General features: G+C 40.3%; 1 protein-coding gene across 8 annotated transcripts in view; it reads left to right on the top strand.

The window, feature by feature from the left end:
• Positions 1–23,562, top strand: part of plekha6 (pleckstrin homology domain containing, family A member 6) — a 143,177-nt gene that overhangs the window by 113,315 nt on the left and 6,300 nt on the right. For 5 of the 8 annotated variants that reach the window (XM_044349396.1, XM_044349400.1, XM_044349401.1 and 2 more), the window contains 16 exons: positions 1,735–2,221; positions 2,715–2,801; positions 4,661–4,714; positions 12,289–12,360; positions 13,277–13,357; positions 13,822–13,971; positions 14,394–14,489; positions 15,232–15,343; positions 15,434–15,573; positions 17,801–17,968; positions 18,793–18,868; positions 19,244–19,347; positions 20,489–20,647; positions 21,263–21,415; positions 21,569–21,702; positions 22,077–22,225. In XM_044349396.1, coding sequence (XP_044205331.1) covers positions 1,735–2,221; positions 2,715–2,801; positions 4,661–4,714; positions 12,289–12,360; positions 13,277–13,357; positions 13,822–13,971; positions 14,394–14,489; positions 15,232–15,343; positions 15,434–15,573; positions 17,801–17,968; positions 18,793–18,868; positions 19,244–19,347; positions 20,489–20,647; positions 21,263–21,415; positions 21,569–21,702; positions 22,077–22,225 — 2,222 coding nt within the window. The remainder of the gene's footprint in view (positions 1–1,734; positions 2,222–2,714; positions 2,802–4,660; positions 4,715–12,288; positions 12,361–13,276; positions 13,358–13,821; positions 13,972–14,393; positions 14,490–15,231; positions 15,344–15,433; positions 15,574–17,800; positions 17,969–18,792; positions 18,869–19,243; positions 19,348–20,488; positions 20,648–21,262; positions 21,416–21,568; positions 21,703–22,076; positions 22,226–23,562) is intronic. The other 3 variants (XM_044349402.1, XM_044349399.1, XM_044349403.1) reach the window with 3 other exon arrangements.

Here is a 23,562-nt window from a genome sequence, read left to right on the forward strand (position 1 = left end):
TCAGCACCCCCTGTCATCCAGCTCCAGCAATCATAACAGCCGGCCTTAGCAGGGGAGCCTGGCACTGGGATGCCACCGTTCCCTGCCACCCACTTCCAGCAACTGCAGCAGCCAACTCAAGTCGGGGCATCTGTCACCGGCAACCAGCAACCCATCGTTTGATCTCATCACCATGACAGTTTCATTACCTACGCCCCTTCTGTGATGGCCATCAAAACACATACCATCCATGTTTACCTTAGCATCTTAGAAATCTAGACATTTACTTCTCTAAACTCCTTAGCAGTATCTGCTTCTCTAAAGTCCTAACCGGCAGCTGTTCCTGGTCTCCAGCCATTCTCATTTAATTTCACTCCTCGGAGGACTTCTATACCAAGAGCCAGCTAAAGATACTTGCCGCCTTCCTCCTACTGCCAACTTGCCATCAGACAGCATCCACACCATGTGCTCCAGATATAGCATTCCTCATGTTGCTCGAAATTTAAAAGTCACGTTTTCACTTGCATTCTTCAGTTTTATCATATGCTCCGAATTCACTGCCTCAACTCTTCACTCTGACCCAAGCTGCCACGGCTGCTTTTCAGACTTATATATTTCTCAGATTACACTGTCTCTCTCAACCCAACTGGTCAAGGCAGATGGCCGTCAACCTAGAGACAGGTTCTGTTCAAGGTTTCTCCCTGTTAAAGGGGAGTTTCTGCTTGCCGCTGTCACCAAGTGCTTGCTCATGGGGGAACATTGGGTCTCTGTAAATTAAGAGTATGGTCTTGACCTGCTCTACATGAAAAGTGTCATGCGATAACTTGAGTTGTGATTTGGTGCTATATAAATAAAACTGACTTGACTAGACTACGTTAAATTAACTAAAACCGATAAATCCAGTCAGCCATACCCACTTTTTACTTCAAAGTTCTATTTACACTAAATCCTTCTGAGACCATCACAAGCTACTTGCAATTTCAGAAATTACAGAGTTTAATCCAGACAAGTGGCTACTCGTTTCTGGTTTCACCAGCACTTCCATCACATACTCCACCTGTCTGGCATTTCTCCCGTTCATTATTCCGCACACTCCTTCAGGAATGGAGCCACCACTTCAGCCTCCTGTAATGGCATCCCAAAGCACTTCATATGATTGTTGATGGTATGGTCCTTGCTAGTGAATTGAAGCTTATTTAGTGGAGTTTCAGGAGCAGGTCCACACCTCAACTGCACCATTTCCAGCATACCTATAAATACCACCAACCCTCTCCTTCTCTTTCACTCTTTCACCCCCCCCCCCCCCCACCCCCTCACCCCCCCACCCACCCACACACACACACACACACACACACACATACCCTATTTCTCTCTTCTTGTTTTTTCCTGATTCTTCCTCTCCTTCATAGAGTCCTGGGGGGTCCGTCTTTACTCGGGTGCTATGGCAGATTCCCTATATACTTCTCCACAATGCAGTCAGCAAGCGGAAAAACTACAAACATCAATTGTTTTTCTTAATAAATCATTTCAAATGCATCTTGTTGATGATGTGGTCCTTGCTAATGAAATACTTCCACCACACTTCAGATGGGAATATTATACATTTTGTACTTTTACTTCAGAAGCATTTTGAATGCAGGATTTTTATTTATTTTTATTTATTTATTTATTTTTATCATTGTTTTACCAAATCAGAGGATCTGAAAATTCAAGGCTATACCTCCATCTTACCTCCATTGTTTCCTGTTCTTTCAGCCCATCTCGTTATTACCCAGTGAACCGAGGGGTCTCAGCCGACTACTACGGCTACCCTTGTGGCCCCCAGTATATGGAGGAGTACCCTCTCTACCCACCAGGGGTCCGACCGGATAGCATCTGCTCCGTCTCTGCTGTGGGTGGATATGACCGCCGCTGGACTGTTGAGGAGAAGCGCCGCTCCCTGAGGGATGGACCCCACCAGTTGTATGGACCACCAATGTCCAGGGATACATGGGGACCACAGTACTATGGTGGAATGGAAACCACCATGAGGCGTCTGTCCATCCAGCCACGCTCCAGATCTGTGCCCAGGTCACCATCCACGTCATCGGGTGGGCCCTATTCACCAGTGCCACCGAACTTTGCCTCACCAGCTCGATCGCCATCTGCCCACTTTGACAGGTTTCCAGGAAGAATGAGGGACGACGTGATCTATGCCGATCCATCCGTCTATAGCCTGAGGAGATCCCTCAGCTCACCAAAAGTGAGACAGCAAGTGTGTGTGTATGTAGTATCGTACAGTGGATATAAAAGATAGCACCCACCTCAACTTGACAGTTTCCTTTGCCATAACAACAGGCCACAACTCACTTATTTAGATTTTGTTTATTCTACAATCTGTGACAGTTATTTATTTATTTACGAGCATTTGTCCCATGGTTTTACTGGTAATGAGACTGAATTTAGGTTTGGATTTAGGAAAGTAAATTTAACTAAATGCGTCATCAAAGATTAATATTAAGGCTCAAAATCCAAAGTTTGTAAAAGAAAATTCAAATTTTAAAATTTCACACACCCTTTCTAGAAGATAAAAGATGTTCAAAAAAGTCAACAGGGATGAAAGAAAGAATGAGAGATAAATGTTTTGTTTTCATAAGCTGTAACCATATTCATCTTACTCCACTCTAACCTCCCTTTCATTCTTGCCTCCATTCTTCCCTTCCTTCTTTCCTTATAACCTTCCTCCCTTCCTTCAGTATGACTACCCTGGTGATAGGAGGTCCTTAAGCCAAGGATTATACCACTACAACTACCCTGTATCCCCTTCCATCCACAATAAAATGGTATGTGCCGCTAATGTTCTGACATACATTTTCATCTACTGGATAACAAACACAGTCACACACACATAGTGATGGCACTTGATGTAGTGCTATGACTAGCTTTGCTGTGCAGCTGCAGGCAGCTGTGGGGTTTCTTCTGCACATCTGTCCTCCATCTTAACCCTTTACACATCACTGTATGTCTGCACATTTTCTCCTGACTTTTGTTACTTGTACTCCTCTCTGCTGCTCTATCCCTAACTGGAGCTGCTCTTGTGTGCATAAGTGCATGAGTGTATGTGTGAATGTATGTTGGTTTACACATAACATAAACTTAGGAAATGGCAGGGGGAACTAACCTCCATAACCTTCACCAACTTTACTCATGATCAGCTGAATATAAGGCTTCCAAACAGATCCATAAAGTTACAGAGCCCCTTTCAAACATGCACCTCATTACATTAATGTGATGGTAAGTTAACATGTCGGTCTCATGTCTGAAGACAGGGTATCTGTGCATCATTAAAAGTCTTAAAAGGATCTTAATAACATTGATTTGAATGAAGAATATGAAAGGTCTTACATTTTTAGATGATGCCTAGACTCATAAAAAATCACATTGACCCACCAGACTTAATAGTACGTAATTAAATATAAAATCACCTGTTCGTTGGTCTCCACCAAGTCTTTTTTTTCACCCCCTCTCTTCTTATTTGTTGTTTAGCCCTTTGGCCCGCTTCTGCACAGACTGCCTGCTTTCATTAGTTTACTCACCACTAGCTGGTGTCCCAATGTGACCTTATTATATGATCATAAGCAACATTATGTTGGCAGTTTAAGAGCAAAGTCAGTGAAAGTTCTCTGAGTGTTTCAGATGCAGTCAGGTTGTTTAGATGAAATTATTTGGGCAATCTGAGGCTCATACATTTCTGTAAAGTGTATATGCATTACATTAGTTGAGGCAATAAACAAACATTTTAAGCATTTATACTCTGGCGCCTCATTTTAGGAAAGGTGCCATAAAGCCCAACTATTCAGGCAAAGTGAGATCCTGTTAGTCATTTTTGATTAGGAGTTCTTGTAATGTCCACTGGTGTAGTATGCGCTACATGGTTACCTGGTTACCTGGATTTGGGGGAAGATTACCAGGCTTTGTTTGCAACATTATCAAAGAAGTCATACAGCCCAACACAGTACTTCAGAAAAAAACTATACCATTGATAATTTCCTAATCCTGAATGTTTAAAACCAGTTTATTGTCTTAAGTGATAATTAAGGTCACATCATTTTTAAAAACAGGATTAAAAAGTCCTATGTGCTAGTTAAAGCTTGGTTTTGGAATAGGACTGCTGTCCTGTCTGTTGTTCTATCTATCAGCCCTGGTCTTCACTTAGTCTGAGGCTTAATTGGACTCTTGATTTGGGCTGGTGTGTTCAGTCTCAGACTTTGACAGCCCTGTCTTTGTTTATTTGCACCAGGTCTATCAATGTTGTTTTGAATATTGCTTTGTTGTTTTACAAATTTCTGTTGTCCACATTAAGGATTTCAAGCAAATTGCATTTAAAAGTTACCAAAAGTAGTTATGTGAGGTTTTCTCCCAGCAACACTGCAACACAAGTCATTGCATTAAACATTTACATTATTATATTGTTGATGGCGGTAATGTGGCAAGAAACACTTCAGTAGAAGATGGCTAGCTACTAAATACGACTTCCAAAAATTGGCTTTGCCAGCATTTTATGAGGAAAGAAATGACGATTGGCGGATTGATTGTTGTGCTTTGCTTTGCTTTGCTGCTGCCTTCTCTGAAAGCCTTCTATATGTACTGTATGTGTCTGTGTGATCACCATATGTGTTGCTGATGCTGCTGCTTGACTAAGGAGGACATATTAGACCTTCAGCTCCAGCGCAACCTGGAGTACCTAGACCAGCAGGTAGGATTACTCACACACATTGTTTGTCATGACATACATCACATACTCTGTGTTTCCCAGCCAACGTTCACATTGTCAAAACCTCATTCCTTATTACAGTCTCATTCCCTTTGTTCCTTCTTTCCTTCCAATCAATGTTTGTCTTTACATTAACTTTATTATATATTTATTTATGTTGTTATAAGATTCTGATGGCAACCCAAATGGTGTTCATCCTCAGCAGCAAAGCTCTGTGTACAAGTAAGAGAGGAGAGAGCAGCACGAGGAGGCAGGCTTCAGCTAGCAGGCTTCAGCCTTATAACTGCTGCACAAAGGGGTTAAGCATTAACTAGTAATTCCCTTTCCCTTTTCTTCTAAATGATACTTTTGACTTTAGGACTAATTATGGAACCTCAGTGCCAATACTGGATAGTCCAGTCTAGTTAAATTTAGTCCTCATTCCAGGCCTGGAACAAGGTCTGTAAACACCACTATAAAACAGCAGATACTCTATGTTCTCCATCATTCCTGCTTAAGCTCAAATGCCAACATCCGTGTGGCTGTGAGGGTCAGTGTGATGTAAATATTGTCATCTGCCCATGTCCACGAGGGTCCACAACCTTCGCCTCCAAGTCCCCATGCATGTATGACTGCACGTACCATGTCCAGACAGCCTGTGTCAACTGCAAATGTGTCCACCAGCGTAGACACTCAGGGCCCAATCCACAAAGAATGGATTGTGGCCATGAATTGCGCAGCATTTGCACCTGCAATCTGCCCCGTTTTAAGGTCCTATTCACAAAAGATTTTGCGCTGATGATATGCTGGCATAAACACACCCATAAAATTTTGCAGCTGAGTGCAATTTAGCCTTGTTTTGCATCTGTTTGAGTGAGTGGAGTGGTTTCCGGTGTTTCAGGCTTTTCTCCACATTTCAACACACAGATTGGTCCAAAATGAAAACTGCAGAGAGCACAAAAGCCTCAAATTGCGTGTCTTTAATTAGCACAGGTGCACACACACAGAACTCTCCACAATCACAAACCAACTTTCATGTATTTTGCGTCTTTTACTTCTCTAGTATTTCGCATCAATAATATAATCTGCAGTATCACACAGCAGCTGAAACAATAAGCGCATCTCCAATCTGAGAAAGAGGCTGTGCGCATTTACGCATGCAACACAGTAGTGGTAACTTCATTGACACCAGATCAGCCAGGATCTGATGGTAATTAATGTTGTTTGTTCTGCTACACATCTACACAGGTCAGCTGTTACACACAGATTCCAGGTTCATATGGTGGAATTGTTTGTTATAAAGTAGCCCTTATGGATGAATCCTGAGCTCCATCAGAGCTGTCAGGACATTTTTAGGGCCTGAGCCCCAAAGGGGCGAAGACCCTCATGTATCTGTTCTGTTTCTGTCTTTCTTTCTTTCTTTCTTTATTATCTCACCACTTCAGTCCTAAATTTTTCAAAAACTTGCCAAATTTGGCACGCACATCAGGTCTGGTGAAAAATTTGATAAAATGTAAAAATTATCCCCCAAAGTGCTAAAATATGCTCTATAGCGCCACCCATGTAACTAAAATGGCGGCCATGGCCCGTAGGAATGTCGTAGAGAGATCGAACCAAAATTCAATTATTCGTCTCAACAAGACCTACAAATCTACCGCTGAAACCCCGGACCTAAATCCAACAGGAAGTCTGCAATATGCCCATGAAAGTATGACTTTGTGCCAATTTTGGACACCGATCAAACTCTATCTCCTCCTAAGGCATTAATGGTATCGGCTTCAAACTTGAATACATGATTTATACTGTGCTGAACAAAAGTTGTTAAAAACTTTGTAATAACTCGAACGGTTTAGATATTGTAAGCCCTGAAAGTTGTAGTGCCACATCACACCTTACAATGTAAACCAATGGGGAGGCAATCTCTAGGCATGGACTTTGTGTCAAACAAATGGTTCTGATGTCTAAACTATAAGTCTTACCACTTTGAAACATGTATCAATGGATTCGAAATTTCCTACAAAAAAATGTGATTTTTAATGTAGGATTTGGCCAAAGTCATGGGATTTATGAGGATATTTCACAAGAAGAGTGACATTCTCCTCTCCAACTGAGGAGAGGAGAGAATAGGAGGGGGGGGTGGTTGTGGGGGTTGAATGGAGCTCATTGAGTGAGAGTTTGGTCATAAAGTGCTGCAGAAAAATAAAATCAAAACTAAAATTTGTAGCTCTGTACTGCAGTTTTTCCTTTATTAGGGCCCAAGCACCTAGCGGTTCGCTCACACTCTCCATTCAAATATATGAGTATTTTTCTGTGTCCAGCTGCAGTTACTTACTTTCTCTACACACCTGACAGTACACATTTCAATCAAACTTTGACCAAGTCATGTGGGTTAAAAATCTTTACTTTTCTAAAGATAAACTTGATGAAAATTAGGAAATTAATTTGTTTTACACACAAACTCATCAAGAGTTTTGTTTACTAATTGAAATTCAAGTGAATGGGCCCAAAACTTGCATAATTTTGATGCCACAGGTGTGAGCAAGACAGACATGTCTCACCCTGCAGAAAATTCTCAGCCTCGCACCATTGAGATTTGATGCTTCACCATTACAGAGGAAGTTGCTATAACTTTATTGTACATGCTCCAGTCTGCACCAAACTTTACATGTTTGATAAGAGTCCCGGCCTGAACACGTCTACATGACAATATTCCATCAGTGATGCAAACTGGCTGAATAGCGCCCCCTACGAAATTTCAGCGAAGCAGCCCCAGCAGCAGGCAAAACAGTGAACAAAGGAAGTGATGTTTATCTCCTTCTTGCATTGTCTGAAAACAGCCTGGGTCTGAAGACATCTACATGCCTGTGACAGAAGCCCTTCAACTGCGTCGTTGCCTGACGTGCATGGAGGGCCCGTTCATTGCTGCTCGCAGCTTTAATTATTTTTGATCCCCCCCAATGTCTGACCGATTTAACCCTTGATATCATTCAATATCAGTTCAATATCATTCAAGCTTCACAAGCTTGAAGATTTGAAGAAAGAGAGAGTGAGGGAGTGAGTGAGGGGTGAGTGTGCACGCAGCAACACCAACTATCTGACAACACTAATAACTCCACCCTAATTGCGTGTGGCAATTATCGCTGGTCTTTGTGAATTAGAATCTTTTTGCAGCAAGGCTCAGGAAATTAACGACTTCCTTCTGTTTCTGTATTGTGGCAACAGTAGAAAATAACTGTCCAATCGGAGCTAAGTATGTAAATAACTTACTCACTTAACCTACTTAACTTAATGACTTAATTACTCCAACACACCTGCACATGCCTCTCTGTTACATAGCATTGAGCAAGTTAACCATGAAACCCTGCCTTGCGCCAGCTGTTTCAAGTAATGACATCCATATTAAAATATTTTATATCATGGTCTGGGTTAATACTTGATTCTGATTGGCTGCAGGGTGTCCATCAATTCCTGATAATGGACACCTACTAAGTAGTTCCAGTGAAACTGTCTGTTCACCGTTCTAAATTAATGGTCTGGCTAAAATGCACCATAGAAATGCACCACAGCAACAGGAACGTGGTCAAAGCCTCCGTTTACAATTTATTGCAACACGTTAACAAGCTAACATGCAATTACAACAACAAGTGACTTCATTTCTTTCTAACCTATTTGGGGAATATTACAACTTTGATGACTGGGATGCAGCTGGAGAAAGAGAAATTGAAAAGAAAAGGGAGAAATGGCACAAGGTTAACATCGAGAGAATTATTTAACAAGGCATGCTGACACCTCGACATTAGAAATAAAAGAGATGAAAACGAAAAAGTGAATATCTTATTTACAACATTGAGTGTAGTCTTTCAGTGCCTCATCCTCATCCTCTGAACGCAGGATGGCGGCCGTAACACACAAACTGCAAGGAGTACACTGCCCCTCTGAACTTGCTGATACCTTAAAGCAATCATCTCACATTCTATTCGCTGTTCAACTTGCTACCTCAGGCTGTGCCCAACAGTACACATGGCCTATCATTTGTTTGTGAAAATGTTGATATTGATTTGGGGACAATGACATGGCTGGATAGCTTGCTAGTCTTGTTGTTTAACATACGGTCAAATTATATTTACTCTTTGTCAACTGTATACAGTGTTGTTGACTTTGAATCTCGCTAGCATAACGTCAGCTTTCTGGCTCATAGCTGAGCCACAGTTCAATGTTCTATGAGCTGAGGAGACTACAAATATCTCCTGTTGCCAAATCATATCTAAGGTTTGTCCTATTTACTGGTGCAGTGAACAACGTTTCTATTGCATAAGAACCTTATGGGATGGTAATGATTGTTCCAGGTAGTAGTCAAACCCTAAGGTATTACCAGGGAAAGTTATGGCTTGTGAAAAACTTTAGATTTTGATTGCAAAACGCATGAAAATATAAATTAATGGTCTTATTTTTTTTGGTAAGCGATCATGGTAGTGGGATATGCCCTTTGAGGTGTCCATTATCAGGAATTAATGGACTCAGCAGAGGAGCTCTGGCCTCCCTGTCGTCCATTAATTCCTGATAATGGACACCTCGTCGGGCATTATCACTTACATAGGAAACTTCAAAGCATTATAGGAAACCAGTAGGTTATGTTTTAAATACAGACCTTCCCAGCTGTCCAATGTATCTAAATTGCCTCACTAATTTCAGTGTGCACTGTAAATTGTATAATGTAGGGGAAAAAATTCTAAAATATAATCATAATAAATATTTGATCATAACAGATTGTCATAAGTGGAAATGTGACTCTGATAATGACTGTATCTCAGCACAGAAATGACAGAGACTCTGTGGGGAGTGGAGCAGAAACTACACAGATGTTCAGTAACCTTGATAATGTGAGTATCATACAGAATAACCAGGTTTATTAAAAAAAAAATCAGGCTCATTACAGATCAAACTCTTTACAGGGACACTAGCATCTGTATAAAGTTACTAAAAGACAGACTATGTGTTGCTGATTGCATGTTACAGACCAGATGTAGAAAATATATTATAATTATTATAAGATAATAAAAAGATAAATCCCCCCAAGAGTGCCTGTGGATGTCTGGCCTGAAATGCCTGGGCACTGAAATGTCCTGAAACAGCGCTGGCATACTATCTGTGCAGTCATGATTTGACACTGCACGTTGACATATGGACACTCACATGCGAACCCTTGTGGGCCCTCAGCAGCAAGTATAGTTTGCACTGTAACTGTGAGCTCAAGAGGAGTCACATCCACCTGCTACATGTGGCACATTTCTTTATTTGGACGTCACTCCTGGAGTTGGGGGTGTTCCCCAGATATAAAGCTGAGCTACTGACACATGAAGTGCTCCCAAGGCATTCTCCATAACCTGTTGTTCCCCTTCTCCTTTCCAAAAATGGAAAAAATGGGCAGTAAATGAAAAGTGCGAAGCAAGAGTCACCTTTTAAGTTCCTCCCTACATGTTACATGGTGTGCTGTCCCTGTGTTATGGGTGTATAAATAGGTTAAGGTCTGTCTGCAATGAGGCAATGAGTAAAATTTTAGCTCAGTAGTCAGCGCAGTCGTCAGTGATCTGGGAGACTCCAGTTCGAGACCTCGGGTGAGGACCTCCTTCTTAAGAGTTTATTCATGAACACTTATTATAACACTTTATTTTCTAAAATTAAAAGCGTAATAAAAACAAAAACAGGATTATAAAAGCCTCTTTCCACTTTTATTTAAATACAAATACAAATAATTTTGCTGCCTCATAAACTATAGATACAAATACTGGGCTCTCTGCACATCCCTACTAGTGATGTAGTGATCTAGTAGCTTACAGCCACCTAATGTGACCTAAAGTTCAGTGACTGCAGCAAGTAAACGCTCTTTCACATGTTAACACAAAGTAATGTGGGAATTATAACTCACCATGAAGTTTCTGTGGAGGATGAATCGCTGCATGCCACTGTTCACTTCAGCTCTACATGTAGTCTAATGCTGCATTCAAGTCACATTGGAATTACCAGTTTCCTGCCTCCACCGCATTCACATCAGATCGGAATAACCAGTTGCCACTTATAGATACGATTCTCATTAACATCCAAGCTGCATCCAAATCGTAAACATGGGAATCTTTCCCATTATTACCTTCCCTCCTACATGACGTAAATGCAGCATCACTATAGTTACAAGAAGTGTGTGAGGTGCCACAGTTTGTGACGTTTACTCATCCGTAAAGAGTCAAGCAACAAGTGACAGGACAGGGGCACTTCAGGGGCCAATTAGATTTCAGCTGGCCCCTGGATCTGCCCATGTTTGAACTTGACCATAAATGAACTAATAACTACAGGCTGCAACTAAACTATTCTTTCCTCTGTTAAGACATTTAAGTGTGTCTTTGGCTGCATTTACTGCAGCATCAACATCCATATCAACACCATCTCCACCTCCACCTGCTGCTGCTCCATCTCTCTCTCTCTCTCTCTCTCTCTCTCTCTCTCTCTCTCTCTCTCTCTCTCTCTCTCTCTCTCTCTCTCTCTCTCTCTCCATTCGTCAGTGCCTTGTGTATATTTTTTATGTCTTTGATTTAGGGCTGGGTGATATGGACAGAATCAAATATCATCATATTTTTGACCAAATACCTCAATTTGGCTCAATATCAATTTTGCGACAATATTGTAAGGATTACTATTGATGCTTTCACAAAATAGTTACACAATGAGATTTTTGATAAATAATCATCAGCAATGTGGATATAATTACTATGTGGGTAAAGGCAAATAATAGAACAGCTAGTACAGTCTGGTAAATTCAGAAAATTACATCACTGTACTGTAATGCAGCCTGTAAAACGAGGAAAAGAAAACACTTATTGATATATTGCCCAGCCCTACTTAGATTAGTTTTACTATATCACCCCATCTTTCATTTGCCATTGACACATTTATTGCCTCCTAATGCATCACTTATTAGATATATGCTAACAGTGATTTAATAATAATAATTTTAACAATAATAGTTTTTCTTAGGTGAAGTTGAACACGGCCAAAGTAAATGCTCTGTAATCAGTACATTATTATTTCTCTTCAACCTACAGTTGGACTGTGTCTATGAGCTCTCCTTCATTGGCAGAAAACGCCTGGAGAGCTGTCCCTGGCACTGTCCAGGAGCTGACTGCATAATAAGCCACTGTCTTAGTAAATCAGAAGCTGAATACATACAGATTGCGGTGGAAAACTCAATGAAAACCAGAAAACACTTTTTTTGAATCACAGTGACGCCTTGAATTCATGCATGCCTATAGTCCTCACAACACTTAAAGTAAATTTTCACCTTCGCCTGTACAGTCTTTTTGACCTCCTCTTACAACACAGCATCATAACGACTTTTTTTCATTTAGACACTCTCTCTAGCACAACAAATCTTGATCTTGATGACTTTTTGAATAAATTAAGCAGAAGCATTCCTCAGAATAAAGAGCAAAAAACATTGAACCTTCCTTTCATTGGAGCAGTTATTGTCTAAACTGTTTAATTGATACTGATCATTTCGATCATTTGTTCAATCTTTGTTTTTACAGGTGCCTCCTTTCCATGATGTCTACAGCAGAGAGTTACATCCTACGCTGAAGCTCAATGAGATTGAAACCAGTGTAAGATGCAACACCAGACACACATTATTAACATACAAACACATTGGGCCTCATGCAAGAATGTTTTTGTATTCTTATCCTAAAACTCACTTAGGCTAGGTTCACATTACAGGCCTTAATGCTCCATTCCAATTTTTATTTTTGTGTCGATGGTTCACATTCATGTTTGTAAGTAACATGTGGCAAGCTCTGGTTTGAGGTCTGAAACTGCCATGCATGTACAGATTTAACTGAAATAGGAGCCATGGGCGTACGAGAACAACAACAATAACATTTATTGTCATTTGTCCGACAGTCAAATCAGAAACATGGATGACATAGCTGTGCTAGCATACATAGGTCAGCAGACAATTCAGATGATAAGAATGACAAAGAGAACAAGAAGGTGACAAAAGGCAAAAGCCATGGTTCTGTTAGCGGCTGTTAACCCCCATTGCTGTTGTCTCTCCTCCATGTTTATTTTTACCGGGCTATGAGGTGCTGACACTGAATGATGATGACAGGCAATATGTTAAAAAAAACACATGAATTCTGATCTGAGCGTTCTGATAGCTGTCGCACAGCCAGAGATCAAATATGAATCAGATCTAGGACCATATATGCAAGTGGCCCAGATCTGATGTACATGCAGCTGTGTGTTCGTATAAGTGATTTTCTCACAAATCTGTTGTATGAGTGTTTCTTACATGAAGCCCAGATGATTTGCACTTCTTCCAAATACACTATAGGCCAACAGTATGAGGCAGCAGATTAATTAACATGGTTCAAGAATGACATGTTCAGTTATCACATATGGTTGTAAAGATCTGTTGTCTGGTAATCCTTGTTTTATGTGTTCTCCCTGGTTTCTACAAAATACATGTGTAACCCTAACCCTAACCCTAATCCTAACCACCTGTTGTCCCATCTGACACAGAAACTCTTGGGTCGACTGTGTGAGCAGAACAGAATAATGAAAGACCATGAGGCTGTTGTCCACAGACTGAGAATGGACAAGGTAAATTGTTTTATTTGCTGTATTATATCATAATGTAAATAAATGTTTTGTGATGTAAAGCTAACCAAATCTGTGCTGTTCTAATAAAAAACAAAGTTATCTATGTTTTCAACACCTCTGCAGTTGAAGATCAATGTTTTTTTTAAAATTCTGATAGAAAACCATACAAATGATCTTATCTTCCAGTATGTAATGATATATATTGACCAGAACGATAGAAAACACCTGACAGTGTCATGCAATGCAATACTACAGGTCGTGGTGTCTCAGTTCAACAACAACAATTTTTAATTATTTCAGAGTTGAACAGCAGCAGGATTTATTAGTGGACTGTTGTATCGGATTGCATTACATTGTGCAGATTTTACTTTTGTGGTCACTCAGTATATGCAGTAAAGGAGCTTGTGAACTTGTCATTTCCAATAAACTCTTCCTTCTTTGCTTGTCATGCCTTATGTTCCCAGGACAGCCTAGAGGAGGCATTGGTGGCAACTCATCAAGAGATGGAACTGTATCATAACCAGCCTCTGGCCATGGAAAAGCTGCAGTTCAAAAAGGAAACCCTGCAGAACCAGCTTATAAACATCAGAGGAGAGCTCTCCCAGGCCTCCAGTGTAAGACACATCATCACATATTCAGAATTCTATCTTTTGATCCAACAAAAATGCATAGATGCATACTAAATAACATTTTCATTTTAAAGTATTTTGCAAACCTTTTGAAATTTCCATTAATTTCCATTGCCATCGTTTCAATCATTCTGTCATACAGCTGTGTCTATCAGTGTTGCCAGTTCTCAGCAATAAATTTGGTGACTAAAATGTTATGATAGTTGAAAAGAATGATGACCCAAATGCAAAAACAAGAGCCAGGTTGTAAAAAAAAAAACCCTCGCTTGCATTTAAAATCTGTTTTCATTTTGTCATTTATACTTTGAGAGTCAAAGGCATTAATCTCAGAAAGGCATTATTTATTTAAGCCACAGATGTTAGAAACATGCTCTGACTAGGGCTGCATTAATATGTACCTCTCTCAGGCTTTAACCACCACTCGTATGGAGTTTGAAGCATTAGAGGATGAGGCTAATGCCATCCATGGAGATCTATGGGAGCAGCTTAATGCAGGAGTGCAGGTAAGACATCACACTGTCTGTTTGTCTTTGCAGCCCAGTTGTAATATGCAAAGGGAATGGAAAGCTTCTTTCCAAAAGAACATTTTGAATGTGCAGTTACACACCAAGACCATTCATCCATTATTTATATAAGACCTTCAATTAAGATGAAGTTCATCCATATTTAGGATCTCTTTCTTTTGAATTTAGAGATCCTGTGAGAAGCTTTTTCCCTCTCTTCTCAGAGTGCAGCCACCCCAAAAGAGTTTTCCCTAAAAGTGTAAGAGTTATGACATACTGTATATAACCATGGCGAATATGATAGGGAAACAAGGTCAACAACACTCTTAACAGTTACAAATGTTTTTATGGGACTTAAAGGTCTTCAATGATAAGAAAGAGGAAAATACAGTGTAAAATGGGGGAGTTTCTGTACACAGAGTCAATGGTTAGGAACATACCTCAGTTGTGAGTTCACGATTCAGCTAATTTTTAGTATACAGAGAAAACGACATTGTGCTATGAGTATTCTATGACATGGACCTAATTGGAGTGTATTAGTCTAACTCTGCAGCAATTATTTGGTCCAAGTTTCATTTCATTCAGTATTTTTTAGTTTTAATTAAATGTTAATGCCAATACACAATATTAGTAACATTGTCATGATGTTTGGAAAAAGCAGTTTTCATAGGGACTGTTTATTTAATAAAAAGTAGTTCACTTCTGCTCTTTAATGTACTTTATCTGTCCTGGCTTTTTTCAGAGTGAACTGGTCCGAAGGCACATCCAGAAAGAGTTTTGGAGAGTCCAGGATGTGTTAGAGGGATTGCACAAGAATAACTCATCCAGAGGCACTGACACAGCCAAGCACAGAGGTGCTGGAAACAGACCTGGAAAATAGTTACATTTATGGAAATATCAGTGTTTCTTTCATGTATATTCTAATTACTCTTTCTCTTGTACAGTGGCCTGCGGTGCATCAGGCTCCTTTAGCACCAATAGTCCAGCCAGTCCCCTGAGCTCAGTAAGCCTCACCAGCCCACTCAGCCCCTTCTCCCCAGTGCCCGGCTCCCAGGCCTCCCCCTCCAAACAGCTGGGCCCGGAGGTAAGCACCGGACACACCCAGCCAGGGGCCAATCCCAGTCCAAAACCTTGCTCAGGCCTATGCTCAGACTCAAGAACCAACCCTGAAGTGCGTAGAAGATCGAGCCCTAAACATCGTCCCAAGTCATGTATGGTGCCTCATTTTAAATGTGACCCCAAGCCTAGGTCTAGACCCAAAAGTTACAGGGAGCCTGACACAAGCCTGCATGCAGAAAATATAAATTACTATAGTTGTGAAACCCATGAACACACCTTTCCTCAGCCCTCCCTAGATTTACAAATCCTTAGGGAGTCCTTGGGTAGATTACACCCTGTGATAGAGGAAATGGACCAAAAAATCAACTGCCAAACCAACTCAAACTTTGACCAACATATAAATCAAGCCAATTCCAGTGCAGAGGAACAGATGAGTTTTCTGCAAGTACAATGCCAGGACTCTAAGTATACCAATCAGCATTCAGACAAAGTCCAAACCCACTCGCACCTTAAGGAAGTTAGTTTGTTAACCTCAAATATTTGCAGCCAAGAAGTCAAGATTGGCCTCAGAAAAGACATCTATCCAGACTCCCACCAATCTTACTTCTCAGCAGGATACCATGATGGCCTCAGAAACATGCCCTCCAACAGACAATTTTCTATGCCTGAATCCCAGAACCAGTTTCTACAGGACACATATCAGACTAATGTGTTATCACTACACCACAGCCCATATCTTTATACACCCTCAGTCCCCTGTATTAGAAGTGCTAGTGAAACCCAACATCACCAGTTTGCTTTGCGATCATCCTTCTGTGCTGGTGCAGGTGCTAGGCCACTCACTTACCCCAATAATCAAGGGGAACTTAGTACTGATCCAGTGATTTGTGTCATAACACAGTCTAATTCACCCAGTAAGCATTCAGGTAAAGTCTTCATGCAGACCAATCTTTAAAAAATGAAGAATTTTTTGTGTTGGAGTACAGAAAGCGTACCTTAGTGTTATCTGTCTTTTAGATAAAACTGAGCTAAGATTTTTTTAGATAAGACTAAGCTACACTTTATCTACTCCAACACAACAAACTCTTCCTGGCACTAATCTCTCCAACTCTGTCATGGCTCAATATTTAGCTGATTTTGACAACAACTTAACTCTTGCAAGATTTCAGAGCAAGACTTCTCCTTGAGTGAGACTTGGTTAGACACAATAACAAACAGACTGGATTGAAAGGTAAAGAAAAACATTTTATTTCTCTGTATGGTTCTTTCCATAATGTTGTCAGACACTTAGAACAACAATCTGAGCCTGTCAGTGGCAAAAACAAATGCTTTTAGTGGACATACATTGATGGGGCGCTATTTGCCCCAAAGGATAACATTGCAGCTTTTTTCGCGGCTGCAGCGCTCTTACTCAGCACTGGACCAATTTCAAAACTTGTCCCTATTAGTCACCTAAACACAAAAAGATGGGAAAATAGGACCCAGGTTGAAAAATACCTAAGTTTCCCTTTAAGATTTTGAGTCTCGAGATAGAAGCCTAAACATTTGGTTAGATTTATGGCTATGATGTATGGTAAGTTAAGGGTTCACTTGTGCTGTTACATAAAGTTGCATTCTCTCATTGATGTCAGTCTTTCATAAAAACCTCTATGGTACAAAAAATGTCACTTGCTGACCTGTTCCAGGCTTTCCTGTCAACCAATTAAGATATATTAAAATATATTATTTGAACAAAAATGAGTAATCTGAGTTGGTTTTGGTTTACATGGGGAGAATTGTTAAGGTCTCTCTTAAATAGCAATGTCAAGCTTTTCTTTACCCTGTCAATGCCATCTTCAAAGACGAATCCAGTCTGTTTCTTAGTAATACAATGCTGTTCAAATGTTACATAGCCAGATTAGCCAAAAAACTGATCAGTGTCTTCTTGACAACTGAATTCTAGGTGACAAAATGACTTACACAGAGAAAGTTGAAATGTGGTGGCTGTTTCACAGAGCCTTTCATGGACTGTGTGAATATAATAATTCACTGAAGGCCAGTTTTTCATTGTCCACCACGGGATTTTCACACCTAACTCCTTAACATGGGATCAAGGCCCCATTCCACAGAACCATTCCCATGAGTCCTCTCTGCTCTGCACTTTGCCTGGCTTGTTATCACCCCTCCTGATGCGCAGCACTTTCTCTTCCTCCTACCCCTCTCCCCTTCTTCTGTCTCTTGTCTCCTTCCCTCCTGCCCCTACGGTGATCTAGGAAAGTGTTCCCCCAAGACCTCCCCTCCCTAAATCCTATTACCCTTTGGAGCCCTCCCCCACTTTCCCTCCCTCCATCCCCCCCCCGCCCTTTGACAGCACCGCCTGGCTACGCAGCTTGGGCATCGATGATGGTTACCTTGATGGTGAAGATTCTCACATCAGAAAGGTATTTGGGTGTTTCTGCCCATCCTGCCCTTGCTTCAACCTGTCCTAACTGTTGTCCAACATCATCCTTTAAAAAACATCATTCTTAACCACTAGAGACTATTTATCCCTGCAATTCCACATGTTCTTCCTATTTCCAGACCTCTGCTAGTTCAAGCGCTGCACCCATTGCCACATATTATCCCTCTGTGTCTCCACAACAGTCTGTATCTGACCTCCCAAAGCACATGTTGCTGCTTACCCTTTGCCTCTAATGGTACCTAGACAAGAGTTGTGGAGTTCTCTAAAGCCAAAGATCATTTGTAGTGATGTAGTCACATTACTTATGACATGGTCACACCAGAAAGTGTCACAGTGAATGTTGCTGATGCATGTTCATGAAATAAGTGGTGCTGGATGCTTTGAGGTTGACCACTTTTGCCCTTGTCTTTAAGCAGTTGAATTAAAGGAACTTAAGAGTTTAGGGTTAATTTGAGACACTCAGATTTTCTTTGTTCCCTCAAAGGTCAGCATTGTCAAGATAGTTTGTAAGTTGTCAATTGTGCAAATTCATAAAAGCTCATTGAGCAAATGCACTGATCTCTGTGATTCCACTGAAATTAAACTATTTCAGACTGAAATGTCACTGTCATACATTTTGGTGTGTCTGCAAGTTATGTATTGCTTCTGTCAGGTATGCCAGGTGTTTTAAACATGATGCACAGTAATACATTATCCAATGCACTATGTGTTTAAAAAAGGTGAATGTATACCGGAGTGTGCACTGGAATGCTTCAGGTTTAATGGTGATCACATTATGAATGATATCAGTTCTCTGTCTTGCAGTCCAAGTTTGGAGAACAGAACAATATGAGTGACATGCAGGACCACATCCAGGACAGGCAATCCACCATGAATAAAGGTACAACAACCAAAGCCCCATCCAATTTTTCATGTGATAACTCACACTACAGAGCTTGAGCATGATCCAGTATCCATATCATATCCATATCCATATCCACTAATTAATTCCAGTAATTAGTTCTTGGATTGGTACACATAACCTCACGGGGCAGGGGATTACACTGATGACATTCCTTCTACTGACATTTGTAAATTACAGATGGAAAAGAACCCATAATTCATTTCAGAATTTTGTTTTATGAAGCGTGATTGTACCATGAAATCAAGTGAGACTGACAGGATATGCATATATTGCCTTATAGTGTGAGCTTTGAGAATTGAGCTCTCTCTTCTTTCCCTTAGATTTAAACTTATCTCTTGTCTCCCTTGCCAGTTGGCATTGTTCCTCCAAGAACCAAGTCACCTGCTGATGAATCATACAGCAGCTCTGCTGGAGTTTCCCGGCATAACAGCAGATTGCCTAATGGAATGTCTAGGGTATGTCAACATAAACTACATGTAATTAATGCCCACATTACAATCAAAGCCACAGCATACAAATAAAACATTGTGCAGAAATCAACCCATCACCTGTCAATTCTGTCAGTCAAGCAAATACAATCCATCTGAACTGCGTGAGCTCAGATTTAATTTTCACATGCTTACATAAGCTGCATACAACAAAGAAACACCCACATAACATTCTGAGCACCACCAACTCAACCTTTTTACCTAAATAAAAATAGAAAATACATCTTCAGGTAATTGAAGGAGTTCAGATGTTTGAGATATTATTGATATCAAGGAGGTCTGGAACAAGTCAAAAAAGGACGTGGAGGTCCTGCCAAAATGTCTTTTCGTTTTGGACATGAATAGATGTTAAAATTATTTCTTTCCAGAGGTGTCTGTCTTAATGACCTCATAAATGTAAGCTCTGAACTCTCATCATCAATTTTCCTGTGTGGTTCCAATCTAGAACTGCCACAGTTAAGTGCTTAAACTCCCATGTTATACTGTTATCTCCTGAAGCAATTTAATAATTACAATTACAAAATGAGAGGGTTATTTGATATCTCAAGATAACAAGATGATTTAACTGTTATGGTTTTAAAAATACATTTCAGCACAGCATAGTACTAAACATAATTGCTATCTTAAGAAAGGATAATGAGCCAAAAACCAAACAAAATTAGTAATGACATTTACCTTAGTCTCTACAATACATAGTGCTAATACTAAGTCAATACAAGGCAAGTTTATTTGGATATTGTGTAGAGATTCATACAGTGCTTTGGTTAATGTATGAAAAACAAACAGGAAATACAGCATAAACAGATACACAAAGGACAAATAAAAAGTAAAGATGATTTTACTGTTTTATATAATTTAGTTAAATGGAGGCATGTAAATATTACATAATAGTGACCAAGGGATTGAGCCTTGGGGAACCCCATGTTTGTCCACTGGAATGCATAGTTGCCAAGTAAGACAACATAGCTTTTACCCTGGTGATAGGACCTGAACCACTTTAACACAGTTTTCCACTCTATTTAGTAGTGTTTTATGATCAGCAATGTTAAAGGCAGCACTATGTTTTGCCTGAATAAAATAATGTTTCTTTTCCACATCATTGCCGTAGGAGCGTCCAAAGAGTGCTGTGTTTCCTGCAGAGGTGAAGTCGAAGATGAGCGTGGAGGAGCAGAATGAACGAATCCGTCGCAACCAGAGCAGCTCTATGAGGGACAAGAGGCGGAGCCTAAACCTATCAGGTGGCCAGTCTACAGCCAACTACAAAGTGGTATGATCAACCATGTGATGATGCTTGTCAAACATGTCCTACAAGGACAGCAAACACATTGATGAATTCACAGCCTGTATGGTGCAAACAGCTTACCAGTGGAGCAAAACCTAACCATGTGTTTATACTCCTATAACAGTAGTAGAGAACTGGTAAGCTTTGATCAATATTTTGTACATTTAACACATGCAAGATGGAACTTCTGTTCATGTAACAATCATATTGTTATGAAAATTGATATTCATATTTGATTTAAATGGTATATTATGCTAGAAACCTGCAGCATCAGAAAGCTTCAACAACATCTACTCACACTCCAGGACCTGTTTAATGAGGGGAAGATGTGTGGCACCCCACCACTGCAAAGCCATAGGGTTCACTTCCTGGTAGTGGTATCCCTGGTTGGGTCATGTGGTTTAAATATGTACAATGTGGGATTGCATCTTTTCCACTGTAATAACAACTATTGCTTGTTTGTTAGGACACCAATCCTGAAGTATGGTATGGCAGGAAGGGGGGAAAAGGGGGTACCACCCCTCCAAAGACATTTTCAAAAAGTGTGTGTGTGTGTGTGTGTGTGTGTGTGTGTGTGTGTGTGTGTGTGTTTGTTTGCAGGTTCGTAGGCGGCTGACAGCTCATGAGATTGACATCAAAGACTTAGAGGCAGCGGTTAGAGGACCGGGGCTGGAGTCTCCTCGGGAGGAAATTGCTCGGCTGAGACGGTTACAAGTTGAACCAGAGCACTATGACCTGGATATCAACAAAGAGGTGAGATCAGTCAGCTGATGCATCACTCCCTCATTCACTCTTTCATTCATTATGGTCATTGCATTACACTACTGTATGTGTAATATTTGAAAATGTATGACTTTGGCACCCTAAAGTGTTTATGTTCATTCATGTGTGTTATGTTTGTTCTAGCTGATGGCTCCTGACAAGGTTCTGATCCCAGAGCGCTACCTGGATGTAGATGATACCTCTCCTCTGAGCCCAGAGGAGCAGAAGGAGAAGCAGAAAAAACTGGAGCGGATCAAGACCCTCATTGCTAAATCAAAGTGGGTTTAGACTCAAACATAGATTTATTAGTCAGTTTTCTGTACTGCTCTGTACCATATTTTCCAAAATGTTAAAAAAAAAACCTAAAGGAAAACACTGAACATAATAATTCTGCAATTGGACTCAAATTATATGTGCCAATTCAAAGCCTGGAAACATGAATCCATTACTTTTCAATTGCAGAGAGAGGGGTTCATTTTAGCAAAGTATATAATGTATATATTAATAACAAAGACTACAAAATGTTCTAATATGCAGATGACATTGTCTTATATAAGTCAGTGTAGCATAATCATTATCCGTGACTAACAAAAGAACCACCTTACTTTTTTTTTTCTTTGTCTTTGCATTTCCTTTCATCTACCCTCTACAGTCTGCAGAACATGGTTCCTCTCCTGGATGGACCAGTGGAGGGTGGAGCTTCGGTCAGCTCCCAGCAGCAGTTGCAGGAGCAAGAGAAGCGTATTGAGATCTCCTGTGCTCTGGCTGCAGAGGCCTCTCGTCGTAGCCGCCTTCTCTCTGGTGAGGACTCACTCCACACAACTGCTACCAACACCATCGCCACATCACTAACCTTCTCCCACTAACTGCTCATCGTGATCACATAGCACAGGACAAGCCACAATACTTAGTCCCAACACTACCTCATGCACATTGCTGCACATACCTTCATGAGGTCTAGCCAACTAAAATGTTATCTGCCAGGGTATTATTATAGGCAAAAAACATTTAACAGCCATTTCTTTTCATTTCGAAATCTATAGCTGGAAGGCGAGACCTTTTCATTCGTTTACTGCTGACAGTTCCTGTTACTGATTTTGCAGGTTTGGCCATAATTATTGTTGGTTATGATAACATTTTTTGAGAATAACCTCCATCCCCCCTGCCCATTTTTAACTGTTCACAAACAGTTGAAAACTTCATGAGACATTTTTGAACATTTCCTTCACATTCAGCAACATGAGATCCAGATTAGAGTCCTTTAATAACAGGCCTGATCCTAAAAATAAGACACAGCTGCCCAGTGCACACTCAAGCTACAAGCTGAAAATGAGATAATATGGAACTCAGTTCATTCTAAAATAACTGTTATTTGAATTTAATTATATTACATACATAGCAGCAGAGGATATGCAGTGTTCATTAAGTATGTTTCTGTCAAATTAAAACAACAGGTGTGGCCTAAATTTAGTATACCTTGTTCTTCACAAGCTGCTTAATACAAAAACTAAAACCAAAACTATTATATTGATCAGCATAAATATATGAATCAAAGTATAACTGGGAGAATGACTCTTAAAATTCATGTGAACTGTTAAACTAAAAAGACATATCACTGTTAAAGTTGTTGGGACACACTCACAATTCTACAATGGTGTTACAGAGAGGAGACTCTTCACTCACACATGATCTTTGGCTTAGTGCAGACACCAGCTGCAAAGAGCACACAAACCCAACAACAGCCAATTTTCATTTTGGCATGTTGTCAATGTTAGGCATATGTTTAGTGCCAGCCAAAAATGGGAAGCTTCAATGAATGAATGTTTTGTACACTGATCTTTACTAATAAGAAAGAGAGAGGAGAGATAAAATAATCAATAAAAATAAGTGTATTTTACAATCTGAGTTTCAGATTTAACACGCACACACAGAGAAAATAAATTATGCACTGTAGAGCAGCATTGCAGTAGGCAGGTACAGTAAAGAAAGGAGTGATATTTGATTATTTTTTTAGCCAATACCAATTCATTATAATATGCCTGGAATAGCACCAATACCAATACTAAGGATTGACTGTGGACATCTCTAGTTTATGATACCACATACACCAGAGCAGCTACTCATTATTTCACTACATC

Source organism: Thunnus albacares, chromosome 4 (genome assembly GCF_914725855.1).
Source record: "Thunnus albacares chromosome 4, fThuAlb1.1, whole genome shotgun sequence".
In the NCBI taxonomy this organism is placed as follows: Eukaryota; Metazoa; Chordata; class Actinopteri; order Scombriformes; family Scombridae; genus Thunnus; species Thunnus albacares.